Below are 19,696 nucleotides of genomic sequence, written 5' to 3'. Positions count from 1 at the left end.
TTTTTTTTTAATCTCTTTCGTAAAATATCGCTTGTCCATCAGTCATGCTCCTTGTTCATATGTGAATGTACACGGAGCTTAGTGATATGAATCGTATCATTAGTCGTGACCATGCAATTTTGATTGTCATGCTCTGCTGCTACATAGGGATTATTATACATGTATGTTGATGGGGCTAATTTCTAATTCAAAATTGACCCATTTGAGTTTGGATACTCTTTGAAATTTGCCTGATTTTCAATTTCAATTCACTTGTGTTTTGTGTGTATCTACCAAACAATTTGAAGTTGATGATTAATCTTAAGTTGCTTTCGTGTTCGACTAGGCTATGAGAGAAAGAGACAAGGTATATTCCCTAGCTAGATGCTAAATATTTCATTTTCTTTAGTGGACCACTCCAAGGGGAAAATGTCACCCCTCTGAATACAACCGCTCTACTAGGCCCCCTCAATATCAAACTAACGCACTATTTGATTTGATTTACTAGAATAAGGCAGAATGAAATACGAAATGAGATCAAATAGAATACAATAGTCATTTCTCAGACTTTTTTGTGGAATGATCAATCCCTCCCTTGTAATGGCAAATGATAATTTTATTTACAATATATTTTTTATTATTTTCTTAATAAACCAAACATAAGAATAAATATTTTGATAGGATGATCATTTTATTTCACTATTTAATAAGATTATGTTTCGCAATTTATTAGAACTATTTATAACTTTTTTTTTCAAATTTTATTTTTTAACTGTGATTTTTTGCTTGTTACAAGGCCAAAATAGCTTAAAGAATTTTTTATTAAAAAAATAATTAATAAAATTTTGAAGGAGAGATGACTCCAGCTAATTTTTAGCTTGCTACAAGGCCAAAATAGCTTAAGTAATTTTTTTATTAAGAAAAATAATTAATAAAATGTTGAAAGAGAGATGCCTCTATCTCTAATTATTAACTTTCAACTTGCAACAAATTCTACCAAACGGGCCTTGTGCTCCCACTTGGCACAGCCTTTGAAGTATTTATCACTTTTTTATATTTTAAGAACATGTCTTAATATCAACAATAATTGACACCCCCAATTTTTGTTGTTTTGATAATCACATGACCCTTAAAATGATCTGGATTACTTATCTAAGAGAGATAAGAAGAAAACAAAAAACAAATACATAAATGGTTCAAATCATTTTGTAAGTCATGAGGATCCCTAAAAATGGGGGTCTCAACAATTTTTGATCTTAATATTTAGTGTAACAAAAAAGACTTGTATAAATTGATTTGATTATTAACAATTTGATTGGGAATGAGAAGCATTTAGTTATTGTATTTAAATTATTAAATTTAAATTTGTCAAAACTATACCAAACGAAGGCTAAGGTTCCTCGTCCGGTAGTGGGGTGTGCATTTGGTTGCTTTGGAAGTGTTTTTGTGGCCCTTGATCTGCTTAGGAGGTGTTTGGCCACAGCATTAAGATACTTTTAAGATGTTTAGAGGTTTGTCTCCTAAATGTAACTATGGTTATCAAAGCTCTATACAGCAACCTCTCATGCTTTTGGTGTATTTTTTTCCTAACCTAATGGCATAACGTAGATTTTGGTATATAACAGATAACATAAACAATAGAACTAATGAAGATAAATTAAGCACAGATAATAATGCAAAATCAATCCCACAGGTATATATATCCCACTTACCATGTAGAGGATCTGGCTAAAGTTGCTCATAACAAGCACTGCAAATATTGAGAATTACAAATGAAACTGTCACCACTAATTTTGCGTGTCATTTGCCAAACTACAACTCCAATGTATCCTAAATCCAGGGCTTTCAACCAATAATAAACTTACTGCATGAGTTGTAACATTTTTGTGAGTTTGGGGGTTGCAGTCATCAACATATGCATATATTATTCACAGATGCTAATGTCCATCTAATGTTCCAAGAGCCTCCTTGAGAAGTCTTTGTGCTTCTTCTCTCCTCCTAGACAAAGCAAAGGAAACAACATCAATTCAAAAAGATTGAATCCTTACCATAGAATTCATGTTCAAAGCACACTGTCTTCATGCTCAATCACTAGCAAGTTGACTTCATTGGTTGGAAAACCACATAGGGCAACAGTTATATTTGTTGCTTACTGCTCGTCCATTTGGAGAATTAAGGTTAAGAGTTTAACCACTAATGAACTAATGCAGTGCGCACACATAGTATTAGTTCCTCCTTGTAGGCTTGTAACCTCGTATAATTAGAGCTTTACAACATGATGCCAATTTAAGTTTTATTAGTAAACTAAATGACTATGGCTCCATCTGTGTAGGATGAGGCCTCCATCTAGTATGCTAAAGATCAAACGAACGAAGCATGTAGAAGTGCAAGGTTCTAGGAGATAAACATGTGGAAGATAAACCAATCTGATACATACAGCTTTCACCGACTTTTTGTCTCTCTGTGATTAGTTCAAACACCACATCAATCAAAAAGTTCACCATCTCAACTAGAAGCAAACCAAATAGTTTGCACTTCATACAAATATGAATAAAGAAAATGCATGATTGATTCAAACACACATTTATTAGTACCCTGTAGTTTGAGTAATGCATGAATCGTTGTGCGCATTTTTCCTTGCATTTTTTGGCTAAGTGTACGGGCTTCGGAATTGTATTTTCATAGGACTTGAGTTTGGGATGACCACATAGGCCCAATGTTAGGCAGACCAGTCTTGGCCAAACACATATTCCCTTAATAAGTAGTGCAAGTCCAGCCCAAGTCCATCCCAGCCAATGCCCACCCCTAGCTCCAATCCATCAACAGGCACTATAACTAAAGTTCTACAGGCATTGACCTAATGATTTATCACTAGGTACTCAATTGATCTATCACACGTAGGGGTGCAACTCGGGGGGGCTCAACCCGAGCAACCCGAGCCCAGCCCGAGTTTTTTTAGGGCTTGGGCAACTATATCTTGTAATCTGGACGGGCTTGGGCAGATTTTTGATGCCCGAATTGCAATTCGGGCCGGGCTTGGGCAGAACCAATGGCCAACCCGAGCAACCCGAACCCGAATTCAATTTAATATATTATATAATATATAATATATAATATATATATATAATTTAACAAATTATGTAATATATATAAATTAAGTAAAAGAGTTAGTCTTAATTTTTATTTTTTATTTTTTTTTGGTTAGTTTTCTACCATTAGATTAGCATCTTTTATGTCTACCCTTAGATCTACCTACAAGTTTCTGAACTCGGGCAATTCGGGCAATTCGGGCAACCCGAGTTCAAAATACAAAGCTTGGGCGGGGCTTGGGCAACAATGTTCGGGTTCATGGTCGGGCTTGGGCGGGCTTGGGCAGTGCCAAATACAATTCGGGTCGGGCTTGGGCAGACCCCCAACCATCCCGAACCCGCCCGAGTTGCACCCCTAATCACACGGCCATGAGATTTCGTCTCAACATGGTGTTCATCTTCTTCTCTACTTGTTCTTGGTGGTTGTTTCCTAACTTCTCGGCTCTGTTATCAGAATCTTACGATTCACGATTCGATTCACGATTCGATACGCAATTTTTGCAAAATCGATACGAATCTATGAGTGAATCTATTTTGGAAGTGAATCTCTCGTGAATCGCACGATTCACAATCGATTCACGATTCGATTCACTTTTTACGATTCATGCAATTTTTGAAATTATTGTGTTCGACATATTTTTGACTCATTTTTTTCATATTTTTAGTGAAAATGACATAATACAACTTCTAATAATATTTAATACCAAAATAACCAACATATATATATGATTTGTTATTATTTTAGTGATCATGGAGTTTTTTATAGGATCCAATCAGATTCAGTCAGACCTAACATATTTTTAACCTTTCTTCTCATTTTTGTCCCCTTCAAAAAATTGTAATGTATCTTCTAAAGATGTTTAAGATTAGAGTTACACTATGAATTATCTATTACTATTTTATTAAATTGAATACTACATGTTTGAGGTCAGTTATACCTGTTAAAATGTTTTAGGCTTTAAAATAAAATATCCTAAATAATTCTTACTTATTATTTGCTCACTCTAACTTAGAAAAATATATATGCTTATTGTCCAAATATCAATATCGTTGTTAACTATTGTTACTTTAGAAATTAATAGTTTCTATTTGGTTATTACCTTTATTAAGAATGGTTGATAAAAAAATCTAAAAAAAAAAAAAAAAAAGGTAAGATGGTGATTTTACATAGGAACCTTTGTTAACTTCTTACGTATTAAATTACGTGATTATTATTCAAAATAACATTTTTGTTGATTTAAGTCTAAATATTTTATATTCATAAGATACATTTAACATCTAAATGTGTAGATATATGTTTTTAAGTGATTTAGAAAAAGTGACTGAATCTTTACGATTCACGATTCGATTCGATTCGCGATTCGGTACGAGATCATTTCGATTCACGATACGAATCCCGATTTGACAACTATGCTTCTCGGTCTTTCCATTTCTCTATCTAACAATTTCTTTACAATCTTCACGTTTTTGAGTACACTCGAGTCAAACCAAACATATTCTGTAGAGATTAGGCTGGGATTAGACTAGAGTATTTCAGGTTTAGGTTTGGGTTTCAGTGGCCTTGTGCAAGGCCTAGTAGACCTCAGGTTGGGCCTGGCCAGTCCCTTGACCAAGGCGAAACCAAAATTCCATCTGAGAGGGTGTACCAAATTGGTGTCCCATCCTGTGTCCCCTCCACTCTATCCTTCTCATCAGATCAGATATGGGTGGTTTCATATCAATTTCATCACATAATAAATCACAACACAATTTTAAACCATATTTTTAAAAGAAAATTAGTAATTTCAGCTCAATTTGGTCACGTAATCCGTTATGGGGCAAAAGAACCGAGATCAAACTCACTGCATAATCATCTCTGATTCTATCTCAAGAAAATCAATAACCAGAAAATGTTTAAATGGGTCGCTTCTTATTCTTCTACAATCATTAGTCAATCATATTAATCACAACCAGCTGAAATTGGTGGGCGCCAGAATAAAGAGAATGGGAGATTATTATGTGAGACATACTAGTATCTATGGGAGTTATTCGAAAGCTGAACGGTGCCATGGCACCCCACACTTACATGTGGTTCCGCCCCTACCCTTGGCCGCACCCAAACTAACATGATACAAGTGCCTGACAAAAGGAAAGGGGAAAGAAAGCCAACTTTGTTCACTCATTCATCACTCTTTACAAACCAGCCACCATGAGTCAAAGCAGTATAGCTTTCTTCAGCCCAAAGCAAGGAAACAACAAATAGAGAAAATAAACTTGAAAGTAAATATCCTCTTCTATGTAATGAATAAAACTCTAGTGAAAGCCAGAAGGCTAGAATGGAATGCATTACCCTTTCCAAACAGAAATGGCTTGAGGCTAAAAAAAATATCAAAATCATTAGCATCCCACACAGTGTTTTTTAAGGCGAAAAGCGAACCGAGGCGACAAGGTCACCTAACGCCTAAGCGCGAGGCGACGAGGCGAGGCGAGGGCTTCATCGAAGCGAGGCGACCAGAAATGATATTTTTTCAAAATAAATGGTATAGACAAAAATATAAATATTTTCAAGAACCATCATGCAGTTATCATTCCAAATACTAAATATCCATAAACAAAAGAAAATATCCAACAAAAACAAATACAATCCACCAATCCAAAAGTTCTAAAAATCATCTTCAACATCAAGCAAATGAACTTCTTCTTCATTATCATTGGCTTCAGCATATCCCTCTGCATCTTCTTCCTCTCCCCCATCTGAAATTGACTCTTCCTCATCAATAAGTTGCAATCTAGGTCTAGCTGCTGATTTTGAAGTTGAACAACCCCTTTCTATTGCCCTTGTTGATCTAGTTCTTTGACTACTTTCCTCAACTCCAGCAGCTCTAGCAACATCATCCCATGTCAAAGTATCATCCTCAAAGACAAGTTCCTCCTCCATCCTCCCAACCAACCACTCGTTACTTTCATCAATATCCGTCAAAGCAATGGGATCAATAGTGTCACGGGAATTGTATCGACGTCTCAATGCTCTATTATACTTAACAAATACCAAATCATTCAGACGTTTTTGAGCTAACCTATTTCTCTTTTTGGTGTGAATCTGCAAAAATTCAAACCAAATAAAAATATTCAAATTTTTATCTAGGTATTAATAAATTTAATGGTATTCATATTCACTATAGTTAAAAATAGGTACTCACATGTTCAAACACACTCCAATTCCGCTCACATCCAGATGAGCTACAAGTTAGACTAAGAATTTTGATGGCGAATGTTTGCAAATTTGGCGTTTCAGAACCATATGCACTCCACCAATCAGCTGTTGATTATAACTAATTAATTAGAAAGAATATTTAAAATATAAAAAACTAACTAAAATTACTTAAGCATAAAATATAGATCACCTGGTGCCCTTGTAGTTCTTTGTCTAATGGCCAAAGCCATCCCAAAGAGACCATCAGCTTTCTTATAGGTAGTCAACTCTGCGCAAACTTTATCTTGTGTCTCATTGCTTGGGACCAACCTTTGTATGCATTTATACAGGCCTGACATGACTTCCTTATCTTTCTCAATATTCGGATTTGCGTAAAAATACTCTGGGTTTAAATAATACCCAGCTGCATGCAAAGGCCTATGCAATTGAACATTCCATCTATTGTCAATTATTTCAAAAAACTCCTTGTACTTCTCTTCATTTCCATTAAATGATTTTGCAATGGCTTCTTTAGCCCTATCCATTGCCTCATAAATATATCCCATGGGAGGCTTTCTCTCACCATCAACCAATCGCAGTACACGAACAAGAGGACTTGATATTTTGAGAGCATAAAGAACATTGTTCCAAAAAGAAGGCATTAATATGACTTGTGCGGTCTTTTTACCCTGTGGTTCTTTTGCCCATTTGCTTGTGGTCCATTCCTCTGAAGTGAACATCTTCTTCAAGTTGGTTTGTTGTTGATGAATCCTTGATAAAGTTAGAAAAGCAGTTGCAAATCGAGTTTTTGCTGGCTTGATCAAATCCTTGCATTGGGTAAATTGCCTCATCATATTCATCAAATCCTCCATGGTCTTATTAGTGTGGTCTACCTCTTTCTGCAAATAAGGAACCCGCACCTCATGGTAGCTTGGTGGTTTCATGCCAGGACCATATTGCCCAAAAGCTTCAACCATTGCCCCAAAACTATTGTAGTTCACAACATTGAAAGGTATACCCGTATCATACATCCACCTCGAAAACCAAACAAGAGCCCGATCTCTCAACACCTTCTTGCTAGGATCATTATCATCAATTCTTGTTTGCTTTCCCTTGGCTTTACGATTTTGCACCACAACTTCCGGATCAGGGGTGAAGTACACATCCATGGGTCCCTTTTGCTTTGGTTGTTTGGAACCAACAGATTTGGAGGAGTTACTTCCTTGTTCTCGACGGGTAGAACCTTGAGTAGAAACAAGCCTTTTACCATGTTGATTTATCTCAAGAATTTCATCATCATCATCGTCATCATTATCCATCTCATCAAAATCAGGAACCATCCTCCATCCTCAATTGCACCTTTGATTGACTTTTTTGAGACATATAGTCTTTAATTTCATCTTTGACATGAGATGGACATTTTTTACAAGCAACAACATTTTTATAACCACCAGCAAGATGTTGCTTGACTCGGTAAACACCGCCATTCATTTCTTTGTCGCAAAAGTTACAAATGAACTTTGAAAGGTTTTGGGGATTTACCATCCGTGCATATTGCCATGCCGGATCTTTTTTACTTTCACTCGACTTCGACATTAATTCTATCCAACAAGCAATTCAATGTTTCAGCATAAAGAAATTAAAGAACATATTAATTGAATTAATATAAATAAATAAATTAAATTAAATTAATTGAATTAAAATAAACAAATTAATTGAATTAATTGAATTAAACAAATTAATTGAATTAAAATAATTAATTGAATAACTAGGAAATTAAAATAATCAGGAAATTAATTGAATTAAATTAATTGAATTAAAATAAACAAATTAATTGAATTAATTGAATTAAACAAATTAATTGAATTAAAATAATTAATTGAATAACCAAGAAATTAAAATAATCAGGAAATTGATTGAATTAAATTAGTTGAATTAAAATAAACAAATTAATTGAATTAAAATAATTAATTGAATAATCAGGAAATTAAAATAATCAAGAAATTAATTGAATTAAATTAATTGAATTAAAATAAACAAATTAATTAAACTAATTGAATTAAACAAATTAATTGAATTAAAATAATTAATTGAATAATTAGGAAATTAAAATAATCAGAAAATTAATTGAATTAATTGATCACATAAGAAAAAAAATAATTGAATTAATTGAAAAAAAATTAATTTTAAAATAATTGAATTAATTTTAAAAATTAATTTTTGCAAATTAAAAATTAATTTTTGAGAATTAAAAATTAATTAAAAAAAAAATTGATTCGAATAAAAAACAACATTAACCACAAAAAATTGAATTAATTAAATGCGGAACCAAGTCGAAGTCGACAGTGTTCGACACTGTTCTTCAAGTTGAAGTCGAACAAAGAAGCACAGCAGGTGAGGTCAAACAAGAAGAACAGGGTGAAGTCGAACAGGTGAAGTCGAACAAAGAAAGGAAGAAAGGAACTCACCTCGATTCGATTTGATTCGATTTCGGCAGACGCAGACGATCGACGAACCAGATGAAGAAGAAAGGAAGAAGACCAGCAGAAGAGATTCAACTTCGGCAAGTCGATCTAGGTTTGGCTTCTTATTTCCTAATTAACGAAGTCGAATCAAGGGCCTAGATGATTCGAACGAAGTCGAATCAAGGGCCCAGATGACTCCAACTTAAATTAGGCAAAATACGATGAAGCGTGGCTTCTTTCCGCCTCACGCTTCATCGCCTAAGCCGCGCTTCAGGCGCTTCTACATCGCCTCTCCATTTCGCCTCGCCTCATGACACATGAAGCGCCGAAGCCTCGCCTCGCCTCGCCTAGCGCTTAGGCGAGCGCTTAGGCTCGCCTTTGATAACACTGATCCCACATATTCTGGGTGTTTAAGAACCACATAAGCCAAGTTCTCAAACCACAAAAATTCTGTTTGACAGTTTCCCTCCAAATGAAGAAAGGTGCATCGTAATAATAGCCTTCTAGAAAAAATTTATCTCCTAGTCTGTCCATTCAAATATTGAATACCGCCGTCTCCAGTGAATGAGGCAGGCAACAACCAATATGCATAAACATGTACATAAATGTGTCTGTTTATGTGTGGCTGCACGAGAGAGGGTTTGGGGCACATGATCTTATGAAGATATCAATGTATGTACAGAATGATTCAATTTTCAGTTAAGCAAAATCAACTGACATGCTGCAACTTGTAACCAAGTCAGCACCACAACTATAATAAATCATTGTAAGACTTGAAATTAAAATCACTGTCCAAAAAATAAATCATTGTAAGACTTGAAATTAAAATCACTGTCCAAAAACCTACAAATTCTTAATTTAGCTGCAGAAGCAAATAGGCATTTCCAAGACAACACCGTTTTAAAATGTTACGAAAACCAAGTAAAAATTTTCATTTCCAATCATCTAAAAACATCAAGACTAGCAGAAGGGTACCTCTTAATATCCTCCACAGCTTCTTTACGGCGTTGTATCTGAAGTTCTAGCATGTGAATTAGAGTTGCTCTGGCCTGAGAAGAACAAGTGAGAAAAGGAGTTAAATGCGAGGGACATAAAATGAACTAAAACTACATATTTAGCTGAATTCTCTAAAAAAGACCAGGAACTAGGGATAGTAATTAGGAAAATTCTACCTGGTGGGGACGCAATGAATTGAGAAGGTGGTGTAAGTTCTTGAATATAAGAGATATGTCTTCTACCCTCCTTGCATATTGTGATGGCCGCTCTATAAGAACATCAGCAAGCTCCAAAATATGCAGCTGGAGTTCTCTGTTAAGCGTTCTCAGTTCGTTCTTGAAATCTGTGAAAGGTTAGAACATTATTAGACATCAGATTAAAAGATATTATAGATGGTTTATTTTATGAGCACTTCATGCCATTGAATATCTAATGATCCACATCACAACTAAGGAATCTACCTTAAACTTGAGCAAGGGGAATGGGGAGGACTTGAGGTTATACTAAGACTGTAATATTAAACTCTGTAGGCAAGGTATGCAAATTGGTGGGTTGATGGTATTTTAAGAACAACGAGACGACAACCTCACACACTTCAAAAGATTTAGAGTGAAGTGTCTGCCAGATATCATCATACATTAAACAAATAAAATCCCAATTAGCTTCTTTTTTTCCCTCAATGCTTTTCATCTTGACTTACATGAACTTCAAAATTCAGGCAGATTCATAATATCATAGTCATCACCCCATCCTAGAACATTTTATAGTGCCTTAGTGGCAGAATTAGGCTACTTTCTCTAGGGAACCCTATTTCCCACAAAGATGCATTGAATCGTTGAACAACAAACTTGGAAGCCTCTTGAACAATTATTCACTGTTTTTTTAATCAAAACTAGTAACATCCAAATGTTAACTATTTTTTAACTACAGACCCAAATGTAGTTTCAAATACTATGGCTCTGTTTGGTAGAGCTTTTAAAGTTTAATTTTGTCCCTTAGTTTGAGTGTGTTGTTTGATTACAGCTTTGGAAAATTAATTCCACTCACTTTTCAAAACACCAACTTTTCAATATTATGTCACATCACTCAATTCAAACTTTTTTTCAAACTCATAACCAAACAAATTTTCCACACTCAAATCATAATTCCAAAACTCACAAACTCAAAATCCAACTCTATTCTCAAATCATAATTATAAATCTCTACCAAATGCAACCTATATTTTTCTTAATGGAAAATTATACTTTCATGATCTCCAAAAAGAGACCGGTTAAAACTTAAAATCATTCTGACAAAATCAAAGAAAGTAATTATTTTAAAAAACGCATTCACTAGTGCTAGTCCACAATAATAGAGGGTGCTAGGAGTAATGGCCCTAGTATAGACCTAACCTCTCACATTATTTGCACAAAATGGTAACCCTCTACCTTGAACTTGCTTTCTCACGCTTGCCAGTCCAAGCACTCAGTATTGCATCAAGCAACAAGCAACCCCTACATGGAGTTAGTACTTTTAAGCCTCCAAAATGCCGTAAGGATTAGCTTTTCCCTAAGATTAATGATCTAGAAGAAAATAATGTTGCAAAATATATATATATATATATATATATTTAAATGTATTTAAAGAAGATTATAATTAAACATAGAGTTACCAATGCTCGCATGGTACCATGTATAAAAGTACATACCATGTATAAAAGTACAAATCTACTACAGAATTAAGAAACATAAACAAAAACAAAGAAACCAACTAGAAAGAAGTTAAACAATATGTTTAAAAATAACTTTCAACAACATGAGACATGACAATGCACGCAAGGTGAACAAATATTTTCATGAGGTAGCACTTATAAGAGGTGAAGAGATGGTAAATGTACCAATATTAGGTCTTTTAGGATACAACTGACGAACTCCCTGTTCTTCCAAGCTCGGAAGGACATCATCTGTCTACATCCATAAAGCAAATATATTTTAGTCAACTGTAGGTGCTCAAATACAAAAGTATATTAATCAAAAATTCCAAATTGATTGGTGTGAAGGCCATTTTAGAACTAAGTAGAGCTCGACAACTAATTCAGCTCCAATAAAAATTTCACAACATTTTACATTTCAAATAAATAAATAAATAAAACATATAGAAAAATTTTGCTTCAATATGAAACTTTTCATAACATTCAGAGGCAAACAAGGACAATTTCCTGAATAGAGGTAGAATCTCACAGTGTAACTGCCACCGAAGAGGACATAAGTGCCTTCAATAAGAGGAGGCGGCTCCGGAGCCGACTTAGGGTTTTGAATGTAATCCTTGTACAACCTGTAGTATGGTGGTGGAGGTGGATATGTAGCTGTTGCCGCCATTTACAGCCTTTTTGCCAACAATAACACCAGCCTAACCTAAAAACAATCACGTAAATCAAAACAAAACATATCATCCATCCACTCTCTACTTTTCATTAGCCAAAGTACGAAAAAAGTACACTCTTTATTTTACCTAATTACTTTAGCTATTGTATTCTCCAACCACACTCTATTTTAGCTAATCATTCAAACTAACTTAATTAATTTTTAAAACAAAAAATGCTAATTGTTGATATTTTACCAATATAAATTTGCAATAATAATAAATTTGCCCATACAAACATACAAAACCTGTAGAATGAGGAGGAAAAAAAAATACAAAATACAAAATAAGTTATTCCGTAATTCATCAAACAGAATTGAAAAAACATATAAAATTGCTACATAAACATATACATATATAACATATATAAAATCTCAAATCCAAGACATAAATATACAAAAATCCAAGATATATGCATACATATTTGTTTGGAGAACCTCTGGGGCTCTTCAACTGTAGCCACCAAAAAAATAGGATGGTAAAGTAGCCAGCCCATTGAAACTCAAAATTAGAGTTACATTGACTAAAATGCCTAACAAGCCTTTTTAAACTATCCCCTTGGAGATGCTCTTAGGGCTCCCAATTTTGGTTTAAAATAGAGGGGTGCCAAATTGCTTAGGTCATTTTGAAATGAATTAATGAAAGTTAGTTTATTAATTTATTAACTTATTTAAATTATATTATTTATTTAATTTTTTGTACGTCTTTTCATAATAAGTAAAAAAATCAGTTTATAATTTACAATCAAAATAATGCCTAGGATCCGTTTGGCAAGGTAATTAAGGTTAGTTTAGTCCATTAAAAGACAAAATATATTAAAAAATTAATAAGATAAAATGTCATATCTAAACCATAATTATTTTACTTTTTTTCTCATAAAACTATAGAAAAAATTAAAAATTTATTCTAAACAAAACTTTTTTAAACTAAATTAAAATAATCAAAAAATCAGCCTAAAAACATTCATTCCATATGAAATTTAGAGATATAGGTATAAAATAAAAGGCCTATTCTAATAATGAGGCCCAATTTTTTGTCCTTCCTATATATATGTTGGGCCAAACTGAAAAAACACAAAATCAATTGAATTCATTAGCCCTAGAGAGAAGGACTCGTCACTCTTAGTTTGGTTTTGTCTCGGAGATAGGAGTCGTCTCTCCAATCTATAATCTTGAACAAACTCTTGGACAGTTGAACTCTCCGCTGAAGCTTGGTGGTGATCTCTCTAACTGTGATTCGAAAACCAAAATTTCAATTTATTCAGGTAATTGGATACATACACATTTGACATTTGACATTTGCATATATATGTATTCATAGATGGATGATATGCTTTGTTTTCATTTATATGATTGTTTTTAGGTTAGGCCGGTGCTATTGTTGGCAAAAGGGTTGTCAATGGCAGCAACAGCTACGTATCCACCTCCACCACCATACTACAGGCTGTACAAGGATTAAATTCAAAACCCTAAGTCGGCTCCAGAGCCTCCTCCTATTGAAGGCACTTATGTCCTCTTCGGTGGCAGTTACACTGTGAGATTCTACCTCTATTCAGGAAATTGTCTTTGTTTGTCTCTGAGTGTTATGAAAAGTTTCATATTGAAGCAAAATTTTACTATATGTTTTATTTATTTATTTATTTGAAATGTAAAAGGTTGTGAAACTTTTATTGGAGCTGAATTAGTTGTCGAGCTATACTTAGTTCTAAAATGGCTTTCACACCAGTCAATTTGAAATTTTTGATTAATATACTTTTGTATTTGAGCACCTACAGTTGACTAAAATATATTTGCTTTATGAATGTGGATAGATGATGTGCTTCCGAGCTTGGAAGAACAGGGAGTCCGTCAGTTGTATCCTAAAAGACCTAATATTGGTACATTTACCATCTCTTCACCTGTTATAAATGCTACCTCATGAAAATATTTGTTCACCTTGCCTGCATTGTCATGTCTCATGTTATCAAAAGTTATTTTTAAACATTTTGTTTAACTTCTTTCTAGTTGGTTTCTTTGTTTTTGTTTATGTTTCTTAATTCTATAGTAGATTTGTACTTTTATACACGGGTATCATGCGAGCATTGGTAATTCTATGTTTAATTATAATCTTCTTTAAATACATTTAAATATATATATATATATATATTTTGCAACATTATGTTCTTCTAGATCATTGATCTTAGGGAAAAGCTAATCCTTACGGCATTTTGGAGGCTTAAAAGTACTAACTCCATGTAGGGGTTGCTTGTTGCTTGATGCAATACTGAGTGCTTGGACTGGCAAGCGTGAAAAAGCAAGTTCAAGGTAGAGGGTTACCATTTTGTGCAAATAATGTGAGAGGTTAGGTCTATACTAGGGCCATTACTCCTAGCACCCTCTATTATTGTGGACCGGCACTAGTGAATGCGTTTTTTAAACTAATTACTTTCTTTGATTTTGTCAAAATAATTTTAAGTTTTAACAGGTCTCTTTTTGGAGATCATGAAAGTATAATTTTCCATTAAGAAAAACATAGGTTGCATTTGGTAGAGATTTATAATTATGATTTGAGAATAGAGTTGGATTTTGAGTTTGTGAGTTTTGGAATTATGATTTGAGTGTAAAAAATTTGTTTGGTTAGGAGTTTAAAAAAGAGTTTGAATTGAGTGATGTGACATATAATATTGAAAAGTTGGTGTTTTGAAAAGTGAGTGTGGAATTAATTTTCCAAAGCTGTAATCAAACAACACACTCAAACAAAGGGACAAAATTAAACTTTAAAAGCTCTACCAAACAGAGCCATAGTATTTGAAACTACATTTGGGTCTGTAGTTAAAAAATAGTTAACATTTGGATGCTACTAGTTTTGATTAAAAAAACAGTGAATAATTGTTCAAGAGGCTTCCAAGTGTGTTGTTCAACGATTCAATGCATCTTTGTGGGAATTAGGGTTCCCTAGAGAAAGTGGCTTAATTCTGCCACTAAGGCACTATAAAATGTTCTAGGATGGGGTGATGACTATGATATTATGAATCTGCCTGAATTTTGAAGTTTATGTAAGTCAAGATGAAAAGCATTGAGGGAAAAAAAGAAGTTAATTGGGATTTTATTTGTTTAATGTATGATGATATCTGGCAGACACTTCACTCTAAATCTTTTGAAGTGTGTGAGGTTGTCGTCTCGTTGTTCTTAAAATACCATTAACCCACCAATTTGCAAACCTTGCCTACAGAATTTAATATTACAGTCTTAGTATAACCTCAAGTCCTCCCCATTCCCCTTGCTCAAGTTTAAGGCAGATTCCTCAGTTGTGATGTGGATCATTAGATATTCAATGGCATGAAGTGCTCATAGAATAAACTATCTATAATATCTTTTAATCTGATGTCTAATAATGTTCTAATCTTTCACAGATTTCAAGAACGAACTGAGAACGCTTAACAGAGAACTCCAGCTACATATTTTGGAGCTTGCTGATGTTCTTATAGAGCGGCCATCACAATATATTCAAGAACTTACACCACCTTCTCAATTCATTGCGTCCCCACCAAGTAGAATTTTCCTAATTACTATCTCTAGTTCTTGGTCTTTTTTAGAGAATTCAGCTAAATATGTAGTTTTAATTCATTTTCTGTCCCTCGCATTTAACTCCTTTTCTCACCTGTTCTTCTCAGGCCAGAGCAACTCTAATTCACATGCTAGAACTTCGGATACAACGCCGTAAAGAAGCTATGGAGGATATTAAGAGGGACCCTTCTGCTAGTCTTGATGATGTTTTTTAGATGATTGGAAATGAAAATTTTAACTTGGTTTTGTAACATTTTAAAACGGTGTTGTCTTGGAAATGCCTATTTGCTTCTGCAGCTAAATTAAGAATTTGTAGGTTTTTGGACAGTGATTTTAATTTCAAGTTTTACAATGATTTATTATAGTTGTGGTGTTGACTTGGTTACAAGTTGCAGCATGTCAGTTGATTTTGCTTAACTGAAAATTGAATCATTCTGTACATACATTGATATCTTCATAAGATCATGTGCCCCAAACCCTCTCTCGTGCAGCCACACAAAAACAAACACATTTATGTACATGTTTATGCATATTGGTTGTTGCCTGCCTCATTCACTGGAGACGGCGGTAGTCAATATTTGAATGGACAGACTACAAAATATATTTTTTCTAGAAGGCTATTATTACGATGCATCTTTCTTCATTTGGAAGGAAACTGTCAAACCGAATTTTTGTGGTTTGAGAAGTTGGCTTATGTGGTTCTTAAACACCCAAAATATGTGGGATGCTAATGATTTTGATATTTTTTTTAGCCTCAAGCCATTTCTGTTTGGAAAGGGTAATGCATTCCATTCTGGCCTTCTGGCTTTCATTGGAGTTTTATTCATTACATAGAAGAGGATATTTACTTTCAAGTTTATTTACTCTATTTGTTGTTTCCTTGCTTTGGGCCGAAGAAAGCTATACTGCTTTGACACATGGTGGCTGGTTTGCAAAGAGTGATGAATGAGTGAACAAAGTTGGTTTTCTTTCCCCTTTCCTTTTGTCTAGCACTTGTATCAAGTTAGTTTGGGTGGGGTCAAACTAACACAAAGAGTGTGGTTGGAGCTTGGTGGTGATCTCTTTAACCGTGATTCGAAAACCAAAATTTCAAATTATTCAAGTAATTGGATACATACACATTTGGCATTTGTATTATATATATATATATATATATATGTATTCATAGATGGATGACATTTGAATAAATTGCTTTGTTTTGATTTATATGATTGTTTTTAGGTTAGGTTGGTATTGCTAGCAAGAAGGCTGTAAATGGCGGCAACAACTACGTATCCACCTCCACCACCATATTACAGGCTGTACAAGGATTACATTCAAAACCCTAAGTCGGCTCCGGACCCTCCTCCTATTGAAGGCACTTATGTCCTCTTTGGTGGTAGTTACATTGTGAGATTCTACCTCTATTCAAGAAATTATCCTTATTTGTCTCTAGTGTTATGAAAAGTTTCATATTGAAGCAAAATTTTACTATATGTTTTATTTATTTATTTATTTGAAATGTAAAATGTTGTGAAACTTCACAAAATTTTACTATATTTTTATTTATTTATTTATTTGAAATGTAAAATGTTGTGAAACTTTTATTGGAGCTGAATTGGTTGTCAAGCTATACTTAGTTCTAAAATGGCCTCCACACCAGTCAATTTGGAATTTTTGATTAACATACTTTTGTATTTGAGCACCTACAGTTGACTAAAATATATTTGCTTTATGGATGTAGACAGATGATGTGCTTCCGAGGTTGGAAGAACGGGGAGTCCGTTAGTTGTATCCTAAAAGACCTAATATTGGTACATTAACCATCTCTTCACCTCTGATAAATGCTACCTCATGAAAATATTTGTTCACCTTGCCTGCATTGTCATGTCTCATGCTGTCAAAAGTTAATTTTTAACATTTTGCTTAACTTCTTTCTAGTTGGTTTCTTTGTTTTTGCTTATGTTTCTTAATTCTGTAGTAGATTTGTACTTTTATACATGGTACCATGCAAGCATTGGTAATTCTATGTTTAATTATAATCTTCTTTAAATACATTTAAATTTTCTTTTCTTTTTTTTTTTTTGGAAACATTACGTTCTTCTAGATCATTAATCTTAGAGAAAAGCTGATCCTTACGGCATTTTGGAGGCTTAAAAGTACTGACTCCATCTAGGGTTTTGCTTGTTGCTTGATGCAATACTGAGTGCTTGGACTGGCAAGCGTGAGAAAGCAAGTTCAAGGTAGAGGGTTACCATTTTGTGCAAATAATGTGAGAGGTTGGGTCAATACTAGGGCCATTACTCCTAGCACCCTCTATTATTGTGAACTGGCACTAGTGAATGCATTTTTTAAACTAATTACTTTATTTGATTTTGTCAAAATGATTTTAAGTTTTAACTGGTCTCTTTTTGGAGATCATGAAAGTATAATTTTCCATTAAGAAAAACATAGTATTTGAAACTACATTGGGGTCTGTAGTTAAAAAATAGTTAACATTTGGATGCTACTAGTTTTGATTAAAAAAAACAGTGAATAATTGTTCAAGAGGCTTCCAAGTGTGTTGTTCAGCGATTCATGTCAAGAAGCAAAATCCAATCAAAGAGCATGGGATTCTCCATTGCCAAATTCCTTTGTCACATTGTCCCAAAACACTCACAACCGTTATGCCTCAAGATTACTATGTCTGGAGATTCTCACATGATCCAATAATTGTGAATGTTTTAGGATGGATGGGCCCACTCAAAGAGCAGGAAATAATAACTTCAGTATCATACATGGCAAAAGATAGCATACTACACAGAAAAATGTGAACGTTTGAAAGTTGAAACAACTCCGACCTCAAAAACACAAGTTAAGTAGTTATAGATCTTCAGCAAGAAGAATGACCAAAAGAAAACATATAATAAGCAGAACTCAACAAACCCATCTAAACAAGTAAGATCATCTTCAAACAGGACTAACATTCAATCGAGACTACAATATCATTTCCCATATACATTTACATCCCCAAACAACTATACATATATATATATACACTCAAATGATTTTGCACTCCCTTCATTTTCCAAATCTTGTCATTTAGCATGTGTAAAAATTTGTATGTTTCTTACATAAACTTGGTAGAACTAAGCTAATTTAAAAGACAAGAAAGAAATGGGTTCAGTTCTACCACCTTCAACTATTTTCTTTAATTTTTTTTCTCCACAGAAACCAAACACAAACAACAGATCTATAGCTGTATCATAAAAACGGATAATGAAATAATCAGATGAACCAAAAAAAAAAAATCGAGGGGAAAGAATTGAAGACATGACGGATACCTTAAAAACCGTAAGATGGGTTTTCTAAGAATATAGATGCATCAATCAAGAATGGGGGTGGGAAAATACTTCACAAAATAAAACATTTTTAAGATAAACATACAAGGTGGGATTTGAATTTACATAGACTTAGTAGACCTAGGCTTCTTTAAAAGACAATAAAAACAATCTAAATCCTGAAGATGAATACATGGTCACAAATGTGTTCAGTTCTTCCACCTTCAACTATTTTCTTTCCTTTCTCTCTCAAAAATCCCAGAAACCAAACACAAACAACAGATCTAGAAAGTCGATAACATTATAAAAAAAACAAAAAAAAAAAAAACAGAATTGATCACATAATGGATTACAAAAACCCTAAAATAGCTTCTAACAATCTTCAAATGACATTCATGAATTACAGTTGAGGAGAAACCTGTGCCGGGGAGAGAGAGGTGCGGCTGGAGAGACTGGGCGCAGGCTTGTAGTCTAGTTGGCGCTCGAATAGGGAGGCGAGAAACCCTAATGCGTTTTTAAAGGGCCAAGTTAGTGGTGAAATAACATTTTTGCCCATCTTAACGTCACCACACCATAAAATTCTACTTTTTTTTTATATATATTTTTCGTATTGTTTTATTTTTAATAATTTTTTTAAAATTTTAAGTTATTTTAAAAAAATTTTAGACACACCTAATATAAATACACTTAAAAAATAAAAATAAATCTTTAAAAAATTTACTGAATACTAAAAATATGAAAATTCAATATA

General features: G+C 33.8%; 2 protein-coding genes across 5 annotated transcripts; both read right to left on the bottom strand.

Annotated features, from left to right (window-relative positions):
* Nucleotides 1-1,650: 1,650 nt before the first annotated feature.
* Nucleotides 1,651-19,481, bottom strand: LOC114306402 (Mediator complex, subunit Med7). 4 transcript variants are annotated; one of them, XM_082893147.1, is made up of 7 exons: nt 19,364-19,444; nt 13,221-13,330; nt 11,921-12,089; nt 11,578-11,647; nt 9,878-10,044; nt 9,681-9,754; nt 1,651-1,977 (listed from the first exon to the last, which is right to left on the bottom strand). In XM_082893147.1, the coding sequence occupies exons 3-7, from the start codon at nt 12,056-12,058 to the stop codon at nt 1,917-1,919; spliced, it is 510 nt and encodes a 169-aa protein (XP_082749273.1). In that variant the 5' UTR covers nt 12,059-12,089; nt 13,221-13,330; nt 19,364-19,444; the 3' UTR covers nt 1,651-1,916. The 4 variants fall into 4 exon arrangements, with proteins under 4 accessions (XP_082749273.1, XP_028107438.2, XP_028107437.2 ...); XM_028251637.2 differs by having other exon boundaries at nt 11,921-12,094; nt 19,364-19,443; XM_028251636.2 differs by lacking the exon at nt 13,221-13,330 and having other exon boundaries at nt 11,921-12,094; nt 19,364-19,481.
* Nucleotides 5,496-7,675, bottom strand: LOC145801477 (uncharacterized). Its single transcript, XM_082893146.1, has 3 exons — nt 6,452-7,675; nt 6,248-6,366; nt 5,496-6,147 (listed from the first exon to the last, which is right to left on the bottom strand). Exons 1-3 carry the CDS (start codon nt 7,578-7,580, stop codon nt 5,710-5,712), a joined length of 1,686 nt encoding a protein of 561 aa, XP_082749272.1. The 5' UTR covers nt 7,581-7,675; the 3' UTR covers nt 5,496-5,709.
* Nucleotides 19,482-19,696: the final 215 nt, after the last annotated feature.

The sequence above is a fragment of the Camellia sinensis genome, chromosome 10, assembly GCF_055761805.1.
Source record: "Camellia sinensis isolate YWXY chromosome 10, ASM5576180v1, whole genome shotgun sequence".
Lineage (NCBI taxonomy): Eukaryota > Viridiplantae > Streptophyta > Magnoliopsida > Ericales > Theaceae > Camellia > Camellia sinensis.
The sequence above is the reverse complement of the archived record's forward strand: the minus strand, read 5'-3'. Positions and strand labels throughout refer to the sequence as shown.

Excerpts from the sequence above, each read along its gene's own strand:
- LOC145801477 (XM_082893146.1), bottom strand. The coding sequence starts at position 7,580 with ATGGTTCCTGATTTTGATGAGATGGATAATGATGACGATGATGATGAT. Across the intron at positions 6,367-6,451 it reads AAGAACTACAAGGGCACCAG|CTGATTGGTGGAGTGCATAT; the intron begins GTGATCTATATT and ends TATAATCAACAG. Across the intron at positions 6,148-6,247 it reads ATTGGAGTGTGTTTGAACAT|ATTCACACCAAAAAGAGAAA; the intron begins GTGAGTACCTAT and ends GAATTTTTGCAG.
- LOC114306402 (XM_028251636.2), bottom strand. The coding sequence starts at position 12,058 with ATGGCGGCAACAGCTACATATCCACCTCCACCACCATACTACAGGTTG. Across the intron at positions 11,648-11,920 it reads TCTTCGGTGGCAGTTACACT|ACAGATGATGTCCTTCCGAG; the intron begins GTGAGATTCTAC and ends TTATGGATGTAG. Across the intron at positions 9,755-9,877 it reads ATTCATTGCGTCCCCACCAG|GCCAGAGCAACTCTAATTCA; the intron begins GTAGAATTTTCC and ends TGTTCTTCTCAG.